Raw genomic sequence first — 14,595 nt, 5'->3', positions numbered from 1 at the left:
TTTACAAAAAAATTATGGATCGACGTTTTTTTTTACTATATTTAAATTTTTCACATCTGGGTCATTTTCATGATTCATGAATCACTTCTGTTCTTATGGAACCCTAAAGAAAGAACCCTAAATAATGGCTGACCTGTGTGTTTTGGTGTGTATGTGGTGTACAAGTGTATCTGTGTGTGTATGTGTGTGTGTGTGTGTGTGTGTGTGTGTGTGTGTGTAAAGTGCTACATCAAGGTGTCGATTACGAAAAACCACACATTACAAAATAAAATGAAATCAAAACAACATGAGACCCCGCATAAGCTGCCACAGGATTCACACTGCCACTCCGAACATTTTTTTTTAGACACACACACACACACACACACACACACACACACACACACACACACAACACACACACACCACACACACACACACACATAAGTACATGCACACGTCTATCGGAGCTCATCTGGTGGAGCGTATGTTCTTATACTGACAAAGCAGAAGCTGTTTGAAGGTCTTTTTGAAGGTGGCATTGCACAGAGCGTAGCACGCAGGGTTAATGGTGCTGTTGATGTAGCAGAGCCAGTAGCCAATGGTCCACACTGTGTTGGGGATGCAGCTGGAGCAGAATGTATTGATGAGAACCATCACGTTATAGGGGGTCCACGTGGCTACAAACGCCACCAAGATAGCCATGATGGTGCGCGTTACCTTCTTTTCCCTGGAAGGAGCCGCTTTTTTCTTTTTGGGCGGCTGCTTGGTCATCTTGGCGATCTTGCGCGCCACGTGATCCTGTTTCTCGGCTGCCGGGACGATCTCCACGGTGGTGTTGGATGGAGCGTAACAGTCTCCCTTGGGCGACTTGGTGACAATTTTAATGCAGGTAAGTTTGGAGGCGCTGGTCTTGGCGTGATGCCGCGCAGGTGTCGGAGTGTTGTTGGCTTCTGGTTTTTGAGGAGCCGTGGCTCCGCTTCCTGATGTGGAATCGTTCGAGCTTTCTTTCTCCTCAGCAGGAACGCAGTTGTCCCTGGTAGTTTCCTCCCCTTCTCTATCTCCACTGGCTGTGGACGGCCCTTTACCGTTCTGCATTTTGCTGTCGAGCTGGTTGGTCAATTCATCTGTGATCTGGGTTTGGTTCCTGTCTGGGTCCTCAGCCATTACGTTGTTGTTGTCCAGCTTGTTGGCGGCGTGGCTGCGGGTCCGATTGGGCGATCCGGTTCCGGTGTTGGCGCCTGAAGGCTTTCGGTTGTCCTTTTTCACACGGCTTTTGCTGGCTCGAGAGATTTGCCAATACAGCACCATCATGATGATGACAGGCAGGTAGAAGGCGGCGATAGCGGTGCCGAAGGTAACGGCCGCGTTTGAAAAGAACTGGATGTAACACTCCCTGTCTGGCACGGTGCGTCCACCCACAATGAACTGCCAAAATAGGATAGCAGGAGCCCACAGGATAAAGGACAGCACCCAGGCTGCAGCAATCATCATCCCCGCCATCTTAGTGGTCCTCTTTACCGGATAACTCAGCGGCTTTGTGACGCAGAAATATCGGTCAAAACTTATAATGAGCAAGTTCATGACCGATGCGTTACTCACCACATAGTCCAGAGCCAACCACAGGTCACACACTACAGGGCCGAGCGGCCAGGCACCAATGACTATATAAACAGTATAGAGGTTCATGGAGCAAAGGCCGATAATAAAGTCGGCGCATGCTAAGCTGAACAGGAAGTAGTTGTTGACAGTTTGTAGGCTTCTGTTGACCTTTATCGAGAGCATTACCAGTATGTTCCCGACCACGGTTACCAGGCTAAGTGAGCCGGCTACTAGCACGATGAACACCACCTCCACCGTTTTATAGGAGCTCGTCTCCACTTCTGGCTCCGTCTCATTTCCCTCTGAAGAATTCCCAAACGTGAAGTTTATTCCGTCCATCTGTTCCTGCCTCAGGAAAAGCTCCCTTACTGCACGAGGAGCACTGCTCATAAGCCTTCACACCTACACATGGAAGAGGGAGAAAAGGTGGAGAAACATCAGTACATGCAGAGGATTTGGAGTTAACATCACTAACATACAACGGAGGGAAAACCTCTTTCGCAACTACCAAACCATTACTTTGTTTGATGATCAAATCTCTTTTTTCCCCCTTCCGCCAACACAAGTTTTTCCAGTTAAAAGTTTTATATATATATATATATATATATATATATATATATATATATATATATATATATATATATATATATATGGAGGCAACCAGTTATAAGGAGATCTGTGTGGTTTTTTATGTTGCAAAAGAGAGTAAAGCGGTGAATTTGCATATAACTTTGGCTCCTGCATAGAGCTCGCTGCTGGCTCGACTCTGCTCCATATGGACCTGTTAATGTAGATGGAGTTGTATTTTTTATTTATTTTTTTATTTTTCCAGCACAGAACAGCAACAGTAACAACCTGACCAGATTCCTATTTTATTGGCACGTCTTTTTCTTAATCTAATCAGGAAAAAGAATGTAACATGACTACACTCACAGGTGGTATCAGGATTATTCAAAGACTCATAGCTAAAATAGGGTTGAATATTAATATCTCTCAAGTGTCCTCTGCCTCACCTACTGGTAGACGTATGAAATATTTATGGCTAGATTTTTATTCCTATTAGACCTCATTCGGCATTTTTCCAGATTTATTTAGTTTTTCATCTCCCCCAGACCTCTAACACAACACATCTGCCTCTTAATCATATTTACACATTACACCAAACTACATCATCTGGTTTTTGATCCGAGGCTCCTGGGTGCACGATTCTGATCATTTTGAGGTTAGAAATATCGTTTTTGATCATTTTTCTGCAAACAAGCGTCTTTTTTAATAAATCTACAATTTCGATGTTTATTTAAAAAGGTTTGCTTGCTTGTGAACGAATTTACAAAATTGCACATTAGCCTTTAACAGAGAACTTAAATGTAGTAAATTTTCCAGGATAATTTTCTTTTTTTTAAAGCAGATTTTATGTAATTTTAGTTCAATTTCTACACTGCAATTTCTTACATGCACACAGAATACCTACTGCAGGGCCACACCCCATAACATCACACACATTATTTCTTGAAGCCTGCACACAAAATCTTCTTCCTTTTCTTTCGGCTTCTCCCATTAGGTGTCACCACAGCGGATCATCCGTCTCCATACCCCCCTGTCCTGTACATCTGCCTCTTTTACCCCAACTACCTGGATGTCTTCCCTCACCACATCCATAAACCTCCTACATGGTCTTCCTCTTTTCCTCCTTCCTGGCAGCTCTATCCTCAGCATTCTCCTACCGATAGACCCCATGTCCCTCCTCTGCACATGTCCAAACCATCTCAATCTCACCTCCCTTACCTTGTCTCCAAAACATCCTACATGCGCTGTCCCTCTAATAAACTCATTTCTAATCTTGTCCATCCTCGTCACTCCCAACGAAAACCTCAACATCTTCAGCTCTGCTACCTCCAGCTCCACCTCCTGTCTTTTACTCAATGCCACTGTCTCTAATCCATACAACATCACAGGTCTCACCACAATCCTTTCCCTTTCTATCCTGCACACAAAATAATGTCAAAAAATCTCCATCTTGTTGAGAATTCATTATACTAACAGTTAAAACAGAAATGTCATTTTTTAAATGTGTATTAGTTTGCATGCAGCTTATGATGTTTATAAATGTTTATATTTATGTTTGTGTATGATAGTTTATATAAATTTCTCAACATTTTTAATTCATCTCCACAAATACCAATAAATTCCCATACATTCCCATTAATCCTTATACATTCCTGGAAAGTTTTCAACTTGGAGTATTTCCAAAACTCCCAGATGAAGTTCCCGTCTGCCTCTTTGTTAGAAACTACACAATCATATCATTGTTAATGGTAACTGCACTTCAAACGCAGACTTTTTTTGCATTTTAGCTAACTTTAATTGTTGGGGATTGTGCAAATTTTTGTTTTTTATTTGATTTCATTGATAATAGCAATAATATTTAGTAATATGTAGAATATTTGAAAAAAAAAACCCCAAAAAACAGTATAACAACAGTATTATTATAATATATTATATTATTATAATATATAATATTATTACTTATTATATTGTATACTATAATAAAAATCAGCTTCAGATAACAGTGATATTCAACTGGTCAAATCTCAGGCAGACCATTGCAGGTCTGGGGTGCTGTGGACTCCAACTATATATTGCAAATAATGATATAAAACTAATGTACTGTCTGATTATTTCGACTGCCATAGAGTGTGTGTAGACCCCTGAAGGAGATATGTCCTTGACTATATATGTCTCCTAGTTGGCCAAGTGGAAGTTAATAGTTAAGTCAAAATTTGCTTTTTGGGTGCCAGAAACGGGTTAGTGTAAGATTGGGATCAGAAGGTCTAGGGTTCAAGCCCCAGTATTGCCAAGGTTCACTCTTTACCCCTTAACCTTCAAGGCCCTTAACCCTGTGTGGACCTCCAGGGGCGCTGTCTCATGGCCTAGTCTGCACTCTTACCCTATCTTTCCAACATTGCTGGGATATGTAAAGGAATCATTTTATTGTAATGTAATGTACTGTATAAAGTATGTGACAAAAAAATTGGTTTTCATAATCAATTTCATTTTCAATCCAAGCTATCAATCATGCTATCAAATGACTGGTTATCTAAAGACCCTGATTTTCATTTCAAACTTTTTAAACCAATGCACTGCAGATTAGTGAAATTCTTTCTCATGAAATCTCCAGCTCAATTGTCAGTTCATCAGATTCAGAATCCTTTATTGATCCCATGGTGAAATTGTTGGGTTGCAGACGCTCACAGTAAAATGTAAGTAAAATAAAATGCAAGTAAAATCAATGTAAATGCAATGCAATGTAAAATCATGTAAAATAAATGTTAAATAAAATATACATATTAACTCATATTTTAAGTATAGATGCTGTACAATGAATGAACTTCCAATCTTATGAAGATATACTGTATAAAATGTGTAGCAGTAGTTCATCAGATGGCAGAAAAAGTGAGACTACAATGATAGTGATACATGTATAATTGCCCAAGATATTAAAATTATGATGACCGATTAGGCATAACTTTATGACCACCTGCCTAATATTGCGTTGGTCCCCCTTTTGATGCCAAAACAGTTCTGACCTATAGGACATAAACAGCATTAACTTTAGCAGCAATTTGAGCTACAGGAGCTCGTCTGTTGGATCACCTTCGCCTTCGCTCCCCACGTGCGTCAATGAACCTCGGCCGAACATGACCCTGTCGCCGGTTCACCACTGTTCCATCCTTGGAGCACTTTCGATAGATACTGACCACTGCAGACTGGGAACAGCCCACAAGAGCTGCAGTTTTAGAGATGCTCTGACCCACTTGTCTAGACATCACAATTTGTCAAACTCGCTCAAATACTTACTCTCGCCCATTTTTCTTGCTTCTAACATCAACTTTGAGGACAAAATGTTCACTTGCTGCCTGATAAATATATCCACCCACTAACAGGGGCCATGATAAAGAGATAATCAGTGTTATTCACTTCACCGCTCATAACTATTACTATAACTATAACTATAACTATATCATGGAGCAACACTCAGAGGGATGAGTTCTATAGTTTAATCGACACAGGAAAACAAAAATGATGAGCTGTCTAGAACAATGGATATAATTAGATAGCTTATTTTATTCAGATTAAATGATGAATGCTTAGTGTATGTGTTTTCAACAATCTTTGACAGGGAATTTAAAGTTAGCAAGGTAAAGATGACTTGAAGAGTGCACCTATTATGTCTGTACTCTCATTATCCCTATTAAAGCGTATGACGTTCGTCTCCCTTCATACTCCACCAGCTAAACATAAAGAATACACTTATCTCCAGTGACAGAAATCCTTCATCTAATATAGAGTTATAAAAAATTCATTCCAAAACACCAAGGTCCAGTAATTTGAGCATTAAAAAGGACCTGAGCTTGTAGTGAGGACTGAATAAGAAGCAGTGAATGAGCCTATATTCGTATTCAAACACATTTTTACATTATACGCATTAGACCATTAAAAAAACTGCTCAGTTGTGCAGGTCCACAAGGAGACCAAGCCATCCCAGGATCCTTTACACCCTTCACCTGAGATGTACCTTTTCCTATTCTTTTTTTTTTTCTTCTTCTTCTCATAGTTTCCTTCGTTCCTTTCCCTGCCTCTCATTCTGTCAGTGTGAAGGATTCTCTCAGGGGCAGTAAGAGTTATTTAGTGCTATTGTAGCTGCAGGACATCAAGCTGTGTTCCCATCGCTCATTTCAATGGCTGGCTTAACATCCATATAATAAGCTATTAAGTCCCTTCGGAAAAAGGCCAAGAGCCTGAACGCCAAAATACACTCAATTTCTTTCTCCAGCGCTTCTTCGGACGTTTTACTTTTCTAATGAGGATGGGTTAAAAAGAGTGTTCAGACAAAACTGATGAAGCTGTACTTACACTATATGGAAAAAAGTATTGGGACACCTTCCTTATAGAGCCATATGTGGTTTGAACCAACAAAGTTGGAGATCTGCTTTCTTCTGCTATAGGGCTCCAACACTATTGGGATGAATGTGAATGCTGACTACATTCACAGGGCTCCTCAACTTCTTTAGTACCTGATTTTACTAACACACTCTTGTAGGTGAATTAACACAAATCTCCACATCTAGTGGAACATCTTCACAGAAGACCTGGGATTTCTCCACATATCTAAGGCTTGTCGCGTGACTTTAATTGTGCAGAGTGGGTTGCTCTTTTGGGAGAACCCTCTGTCCCTGAGCCACCACTGTAGGGGTTGCATGTATGGAAGGCCATTGGATGCAGCTGCTATCAGACCCAGCAGTCTTTAAAACTGCTTACCAGTGAGTAGCTGGCCTTCTCTCACTTTCTTAACAGCCATGAGGATAGACCCGATTCGTGCAGGCGACAGGATGGTCGAATCCCACACTACGCCTAGATAGGTGGTTCTCTGTACCGGAAAAGTATAAATTTTTCGCCGTTCAGTCTTAACCCCATACGGGCGAGAACCACATCTCGATGCCAGGTGCTTGCCAGGTGCTCTAATCGAGCTAATATCACTAAATAACCTGAGTCTCAATAGAGAGCAGTTCAGCTAAAGTAGATCTAAAATGGGACCCCCATCATTCTTGGGAACTTTGAAGTACTAGCTGTAGAACCTGGATGAAGGGACCACCTCAATGGCCTGCTTGCTCAAAAGAGTTTCACTTCTTGTTCCATAACCAGAGCATGCTCGGGCCCCACCAAAGTGGGACACACTACATTAAACTGGGGCGGTCGAGACCTGAACTGAATCGTATAACCTCTCTCTACAGTGCGCAGGACCCACTGAGACACGTTTCCAGGCTGCCAGATAGTCTCTTAAGGGAATTAGTCTCTCGAAACTGATCTCTGGTGTGCCTATAACCGTATGCTGCAGTGCACGTTGCTCCCCCCGCCAGAGACCACAAAAAATCCTAAATGTCAGGATTTTTTAGCCAAAGACCTTCTATTGAAGAGGAGAGTCCTCAGTAAGTTCCTCGGGCCTCGGCCTGGAGTGCCACCCAGGGTTCCTAGTTTCTGTGGGAATTTCACGATTCACCAGTCTCTGAATTTCACGATTCCCTGTTGCTGGGGCTGTGCCCGCAAAGCAGCTTCGTTAGAGTGGCAATGGAGAAACCGCTGAAATGTCGCAGACTGTTTCTTGGCCTCATGAATCTTGTCAACAACCGTATTTATGGCCTCGCCAACCAGGCCAGTCAGCACTACAGGGCGCCCAGCAAAGGCTCTGTACCACAGGTGTCTCTCTCCATGGAGACCAGGGCAGACAATGCCTAGCGGTCTTCTTTTGTGGCCCTGATAGCCAGGTCTGTTGCATGACAAGTTCCCTCATCGAGCTCTTGTAGCAGTAAGTGAAGAAAAAAAAAAAAAGAAAGAAAATAATTAGGAAAAAGGGTGGTGAATCTGAACCTGATATCTTCATCTTGATTCTTCTTGATTTCATCCGAATGGCATGTTCTGCAAAGTGCTTACAAAGCATTGTTTAGAAGAATGGTTCAAAAGAATGTCCAAATTATGTGCCATGAAACTCTGTAAAGAAAAGTAACAACAAGACCAGGACGTCCCTTCTAACACTGACAGAAGTCAAGAGTAATACTTATCAGGGACTCTGATTGGGAACCGGGGATTAGAGCTGTATTCAAAATATATTAATATAAATAATAACATGAATAGCTCCTAATACCAGCATATTTTGGTGTAAAACCTGCATTCCTTTTGTTAGACAGAACAAGTCCTCCTTTCACCATGATCATGATCACCAATAGAAAAGAACAAATCCAAGTCAAAATATGAAACAAGACTCTAATTTCTGGATTTAGGCAGCATTCCCTAGCCAAATCAAACCCAAAACTAGCGATATGATTTAAAGAGGCCTGTGCACATCAGAGACGCTTGCCATTTATTCTGGATAACTTTTGCAGGGAACAATTGAACAAAATTGCCAAATCAAGACATGCTTGAGAGCCAATAAAAACAGCTGAGTGCTGCATTGTGAGCAGATTGTGTTTTATGAAAGTATAAGCAAGGAGGTGTGCAAACTTCTGCACCAGGTTATTGTAAACCCCCAGAGGAAAATCCATGTATTTTATTACATGGGTTTTGTTGGTTGCTACATCACAAGCAATTACCTGTGCTGCTATAAGTCTTTACACACACTGCTGTGATGAAAATACCAATTAGTCATAATTGGTTTGCGTAGCAAGTGGACTGGAGAATGTTGCAGTATGGAATATATTTATTCAGGATACATATACATATACAGTGCCTCCAGAAATGATTTACAACACTTCACTTTTTCCACATTTTTGTTTATGCTACAGGCTTTTTCCAAAATGGATTCAATTCATTATTTTTCTAAAAGTTTTACAAACTATACCCTATAATAAAAAAATAATAATAATAATAAATAAAAAAGATCACATACATAAGTATTTACAGCCTTTGCCATTACAAAATGTAAAATTTTATACAACTTGATTGGAGTCCACTTGTGGTAAATGTCTATATAAGGTCCCACAGGTAACAGGTTTCAGAGCGCAAACCAAGCCATGAAGTCTAAGCAATTGTCTGGAGACCTCAGAGACAGGATTGTATAATTACACAAATCTGGGTAAGGGTACAGAAACATTTCTGCAGTGGTGGTTTGGAACCACCAGGACTCTTCCTTGAGCAGGCCGCCCGGCCAAACTGAACAATCGTGGGAGAAGGGCCTTAATGTTTCGGAGTAGAAGATCTTCTATAGCTCTCCAACTCTATTAAACATCTTTGGGATAAATGTGAATGCTGACTGTACCCCAGGCCTCCTAACCTCACCTACATCTCCATAAATCTCCACAAAATCCCATGTGACATCTTCCTAGAAGAATGGAGCTTAATATTAACAGCAAATAAAGACTTAATGTGGAATGGGATGTCCAAATATCTGATAGCATACTTATGAGCAAACGTTTGGCAATATAGTGTACCAATCCTGCCCACAGACTTTTGTCCATATTTTGTTAATTCCTCAAAACATAGGATTAGAATTTAATTCCTGCTTAACAACCTGAGGAAATCTGAATAAACACTTTATGAAACTATTAAGGGAAGGTAAAGTAGCAGGAAATGAAAATATTAAAAAGATTTAACTTCTTACTTGTGACATTTCAATCGTGTTATGTAAATCATTTTTCCCTTCACTCGACTGGTTAAATAAAACAATTTAAAATGCCTTTGAGTGGATTTTTTTTGCAGTTTCTATAGATAATAATTAATTGTACAGACATTTACATTTGCACCTCTGCAGTACCAGAACAGGCCTCTGTACATAAACTAGAAGATCTTCAAGAAGAATGCCCAACTCAGTATTTAGGAAATAAAGTAGATGTGATCAGTAATTGACCATTCGTTATAATTAAGGAGACAAAGTTAGCTGGAGAAATGTTCTCTGTTATCTTAGGAGATCTACACACACTCTGGTATACAGATATATATATATATATATATATATATATATATATAGCTATATTTAGTTCAGTTCTAAGAGAACATATGAGCATAATCAAGTCATTCGGTTTCCAGTGTGTTCTTTATTACAATATTTATCTCCAAGACAAATGTTGAAATGTTGTCACAGTTGTTTTAATGCAACTTGTGGCTGCTGAATGTAATTGTGACTTGTGAGAGCTGAACTGAATTTAATTGTGACTGTTGCAGCTGCGAATTGTGAGTGGGACCGATTTACAATTTGGCAGTGGTGGGCGGTCAGGGCCAGCAAATCCTTCTCTGCTGGCCTCAACACAATCAGAAGCACTAACCTACATTTACAACCTAAATTCTAATATTTGTTCCATAATATTGTGTTCATTTATTCCCAACAGTTTATCCTCTTTATTTTGTAGTGTTTCTCTTGGCTGCACTGCTTCCAGTACGTGTATGTGGATGTTAGATTTTTTGTCAGATTTCAGCTTCTATGTGCTGCCATATCAATCTAATACTAGTCTGTACTGCTGGTTCTTTTACGATAGTCTCCTTAAGAAATAGCTCTGTTTCTTTATCCAATCAGATTTCAAATTCGCCTCACAGGGCAGTTAGCTGGCCCAGAATAGCGTCAGCATTTTTCAGTCCTCTGATTGGTTGGTCAGAGGGAAACTTGTACAGCCAAGTTCGACTGGCAAAACACATCTGTAACACTGCACACATTAATACATTTGAGTTAGACTTTTTTATGCATATGGAGGAAGAGAAATTGATTTGGTCTCGGGCATATTTAAATATACATTTTCTAAAAAAAAAGCTAGAGATCATGAAGAGGTTGGCCAACGCCAAAGCTAGCTAGCTTGTCTCAACCCGGAAGAGGGTTTGTTCACCACTTCCAGACCAGTGAATACGAGCGGTACCACTGTATTACAGCGTCTGAGGAGCGCTGCAAATTACAAGTCTGCATCTCTGGTCAGTAGGTTTTATTTTATTTACATTTTTTATATTTTTGTCATGTTATTAGACAAATATTGATTCTGAACTGCTCCAGATGATGTAGGTGGCACAGTTGTGGTTGTAGTGTGGAGGTTTGGAGTCTTAACTGGGTTTCTTGCTTTAGTAAATTGTATTCACTCTCCATATGTGAAATGCCTCTCTCTCTGTAATGACACACCTGGTTATATTGCGTTTTTGTATTGTATTGATGGTTTCTATAATTGCAACGTAATAGTGGTGGTATTAAGAGGTGGATTAAGTCGGGTAAATCCCCACTGAAGGCCCAGGTACCAAATGCCACTGCAATTTGGTAGGTGTCATTTTTGGTTTTCAGACTAGAGAAAGTACGGTGGTTTATATATAAGGTGGAAATTTTAAAAATATAATTTAAGTTTTATTTTTCCTGCACTGACTGTGTGTTCACATGTTCTCCCTGTGTTCTACAAGAGGCTCCTCAAGCTGTTCCCAAATAGGTGTTATTTTAAACTGAACATGGATCTGAGCTACATGAATGCAGATTATATAAAATCAGACATAACAAAGTAAGAGTGCACAACATTGCAAAGTAATATGCATCCAAATATATATTTAAAAAAATGGCTAATTTAAGAGAAAACAAACCAGAAGCAAGTCAAATGATCTGCCAGTGCAGTAAGATAATTACATTTGGTAAGATTTCTTGAAATAAGAAAACATATCTAGGCTTCAGGAAAGACCAAATGTCCTAAAATAAGCTTTAAAACACTTTTTCCAAGTATTTGATATAGTTAACTTAAAACTAGCTTGTTAATTCTTTTTTTAATCAGTTCAAGATCATGCGTATTGTCAACAATTATTTATCCAAATGAAGACGAAATCATTACTTACTGCTTCTTAAAAAACTGTACTTATTGCAACATAAAACATTATTGAATGTATTTTGTCAATTACTGAACACAAAGATATTCAACATGAGAAATTGAAATCAAACTACAGAACAACTTAGTAAAAAGTCATAAGTACCTTCTATACAAAAACTAAATAAAAAAAAAGAATAACTATCCTGGATAATGTTTGGAAAGTGTGCGGTGACTTCATACTGCAGAGTCTTAGAATTTGTTATTAGGTTGTAAATAACTGTATACCACTGAACAAGTCCTACGATTGATTATTCTTTTTTTTACTGGCCAACCTCAAAACCAGTTATTACAGCTGGCATACGTCAAGTCTTAAAAGATACAAGATCTCAAATGAGGTCTCTGATAGTAGTTAAGCTCAATGCATTTGCAGTTCAAATCATTTTAAGCTCCAGAAACTAAGTACAAAATTAAGAGTAATAATCATGATCATAAGAATCTAACATAATGGAGTATATTTTTCTTAAAATAAGAACAATAACATTTTTATAGCTGGAAATATGACTCTAGATGAGAAGTTTTTGCAAAGTTATTCAATAAAGATGTTATATATGAAGCTTTCAGTCATTTAATTTGTTTTGAATCCACTGGGGAACTTTGGAAACGGTTTGTCTCCTATAGCGCTCTCTATCCCTCTATCTAACCCGAAGGCTCGTGTGGTGCAAGATAATATTGTGAGCAGACGTCGTTTATGGATTTACTATGCAGGCAACCAGCTGTGTTCTCTGTTTGCTGTCAGTGTGCGATTGTGTGTCACAGTTTGCACAAGCCCTAGGCAGGGTAGGCATAACACAACATTAGATACAGAGGCCATTTTCCTCCTGCGATCTCACCCCAGGCCCACATTCCAGCTTACATGTGAGCATTTGGAGGAAAATGACCATCACTTCTTTTTTTTGTCCCCACACACATTTATTTTATAGATACTCTGCAGTCCTGTACTGTATTTGCATTCCTCTTTGTCACTGTTAATATGGTTCTCTGATTTCTTGCGCAAATTGTAGCTCAAGTTGATATAAGTGAATGACTGGATGGATGGCTCTCCAAGCAGAGAGGCCGGTTTTGTTGGCCTTTTGGACTTTAACTGTTCCGCGAAATGGCTCACTAGAGCTGAAAATTGCATCTGCCCTCGGGGATGCGCCAATGACTGAACTTCCCCAAACTCCACTATTTCTTTCTCTATCGTTCTTTTTTATTCTCTTCACGAACAGTGGAATTCTGCCACATGGATATTATTCATCTGTTGAAGACCATGTTGCCTGTGTGTCTGTCTGTCTGCTTGCCACCCTGCCTGTCTGTCTGTCTGTCTGTCTGTCTGTCTGTCTGTCTGTCTGTCTGTCTGTCTGTCTGTCTCACATTGGTTTTGTTGGTCAGGTTTTGTTATGTAAAACTGTAATGAGTACCCATATTTCTCCTCTGTGTATTTACAGCACATATTTCAAATTTACATACGCCTACAAACTATTCAGCACAATTTTCAATCCAAGCAAAATGATATTGTGTATATATTTCAATATATACAATAAATAATAAATATATATTAGTCTCAAAAGTATTCTAAAGCAAAACAAATAAGAAAATCTATCAATCATTGCTGATTCCCAATTTAGTCAGAAATCTATTCATTACTCACCAAACAAAAGAAGACTTGCACTATATGGCAAAAGTTTGTGGACACCAGAGCATAAGATTGCTACGTGCCTCTTTTTGAACATTTCATTCCACATTTAATCCCCATTTGCTCTTATAATAACCTCCACTCTTCTGAGAAGATGTTTTGCTCGAATTTTTATGAAGATTCATTCAGCCAAAAGAGTGTAAGTAAAATCTCCCACTCCAACCCATGCAAAGCAGATCTTCATCAAGCTCTGTCTTTGTGCAGAGGAGCATTGTCATGCTGGAATAAGTTTGGGGCTCCTAGTTCAAGTGAAAGGAAAATATCATGCTCCATCCAAAGACATCAGAAACAATTGTGTGTCTCCAACTCTGTGAGTCTGAGAAAGAGTCACATATGACTGAAAAAGTCGGGCGTCCCGAAACCTTTGCCCATATTGTGTATTTCAGCTCCATGATGTTTCAGTGGGAAAGTTAGTCGTTCACCTAGCAGGGTCACAGGCTTCCTGATCTCATAGCTACAGATGAATCTATCATTTTTGGACCCTGATCATGACCATGCATCCATGCTTGGTTTACCTATGCAACCTTCTGCAAATTTTGACACCATTCATCATAAATATTCTTCCTGATCGACTAGAAAATGTAAGCAAAGAGTCCGCTTTGGCCATCAACCGTAACCTCACCACTCTTTTGGGAAGATGTTCCACTGACTTTTAGAGTGTGCTTGTGGACATTTGTGCTTATCCATACACAAGGGTGTTCATAAAGTCAGGTACTTATGTAGATGAGGTGAGGAGGACTGGGGTGCAGTAAGCGAAATAATTCATCCCAAAGGTGTTCATCAGGGTTTAATATTATTAGATTTTCCAATCCATTCCAACGCATAACTTCATGAAGTTTGCGTTGTGCACTTTGTGTCATGCTGGAACAGGTGTTGGTCTCCTAGTTCAAGTGCGGGAAAATTTCTTGCTGCATCCAAAGACACACCTGATACAATTGTGTGCCTTCAGATTTGTGAAATAGACCAGAA

The 14,595-nt window shown here is 39.6% G+C and overlaps 1 protein-coding gene across 2 annotated transcripts in view; it reads right to left on the bottom strand.

Moving 5' to 3' along the window:
- Positions 1–353: 353 nt before the first annotated feature.
- chrm2a (cholinergic receptor, muscarinic 2a) overlaps positions 354–14,595 on the bottom strand; it is a 106,342-nt gene continuing 92,100 nt past the window's right edge. For both annotated transcript variants that reach the window (XM_083546401.1, XM_083546400.1), the window contains one exon: positions 354–1,983. In XM_083546401.1, coding sequence (XP_083402527.1) covers positions 451–1,971 — 1,521 coding nt within the window. In that variant the 5' untranslated portion in view covers positions 1,972–1,983 and the 3' untranslated portion in view covers positions 354–450. The remainder of the gene's footprint in view (positions 1,984–14,595) is intronic.

The sequence above is a fragment of the Silurus aristotelis genome (assembly GCF_946808225.1).
Source record: "Silurus aristotelis genome assembly, chromosome: 7".
Classification (NCBI taxonomy): Eukaryota; Metazoa; Chordata; class Actinopteri; order Siluriformes; family Siluridae; genus Silurus; species Silurus aristotelis.
Note: the sequence above shows the minus strand (reverse complement) of the source record. Positions and strands in the feature narration are given on the sequence as shown.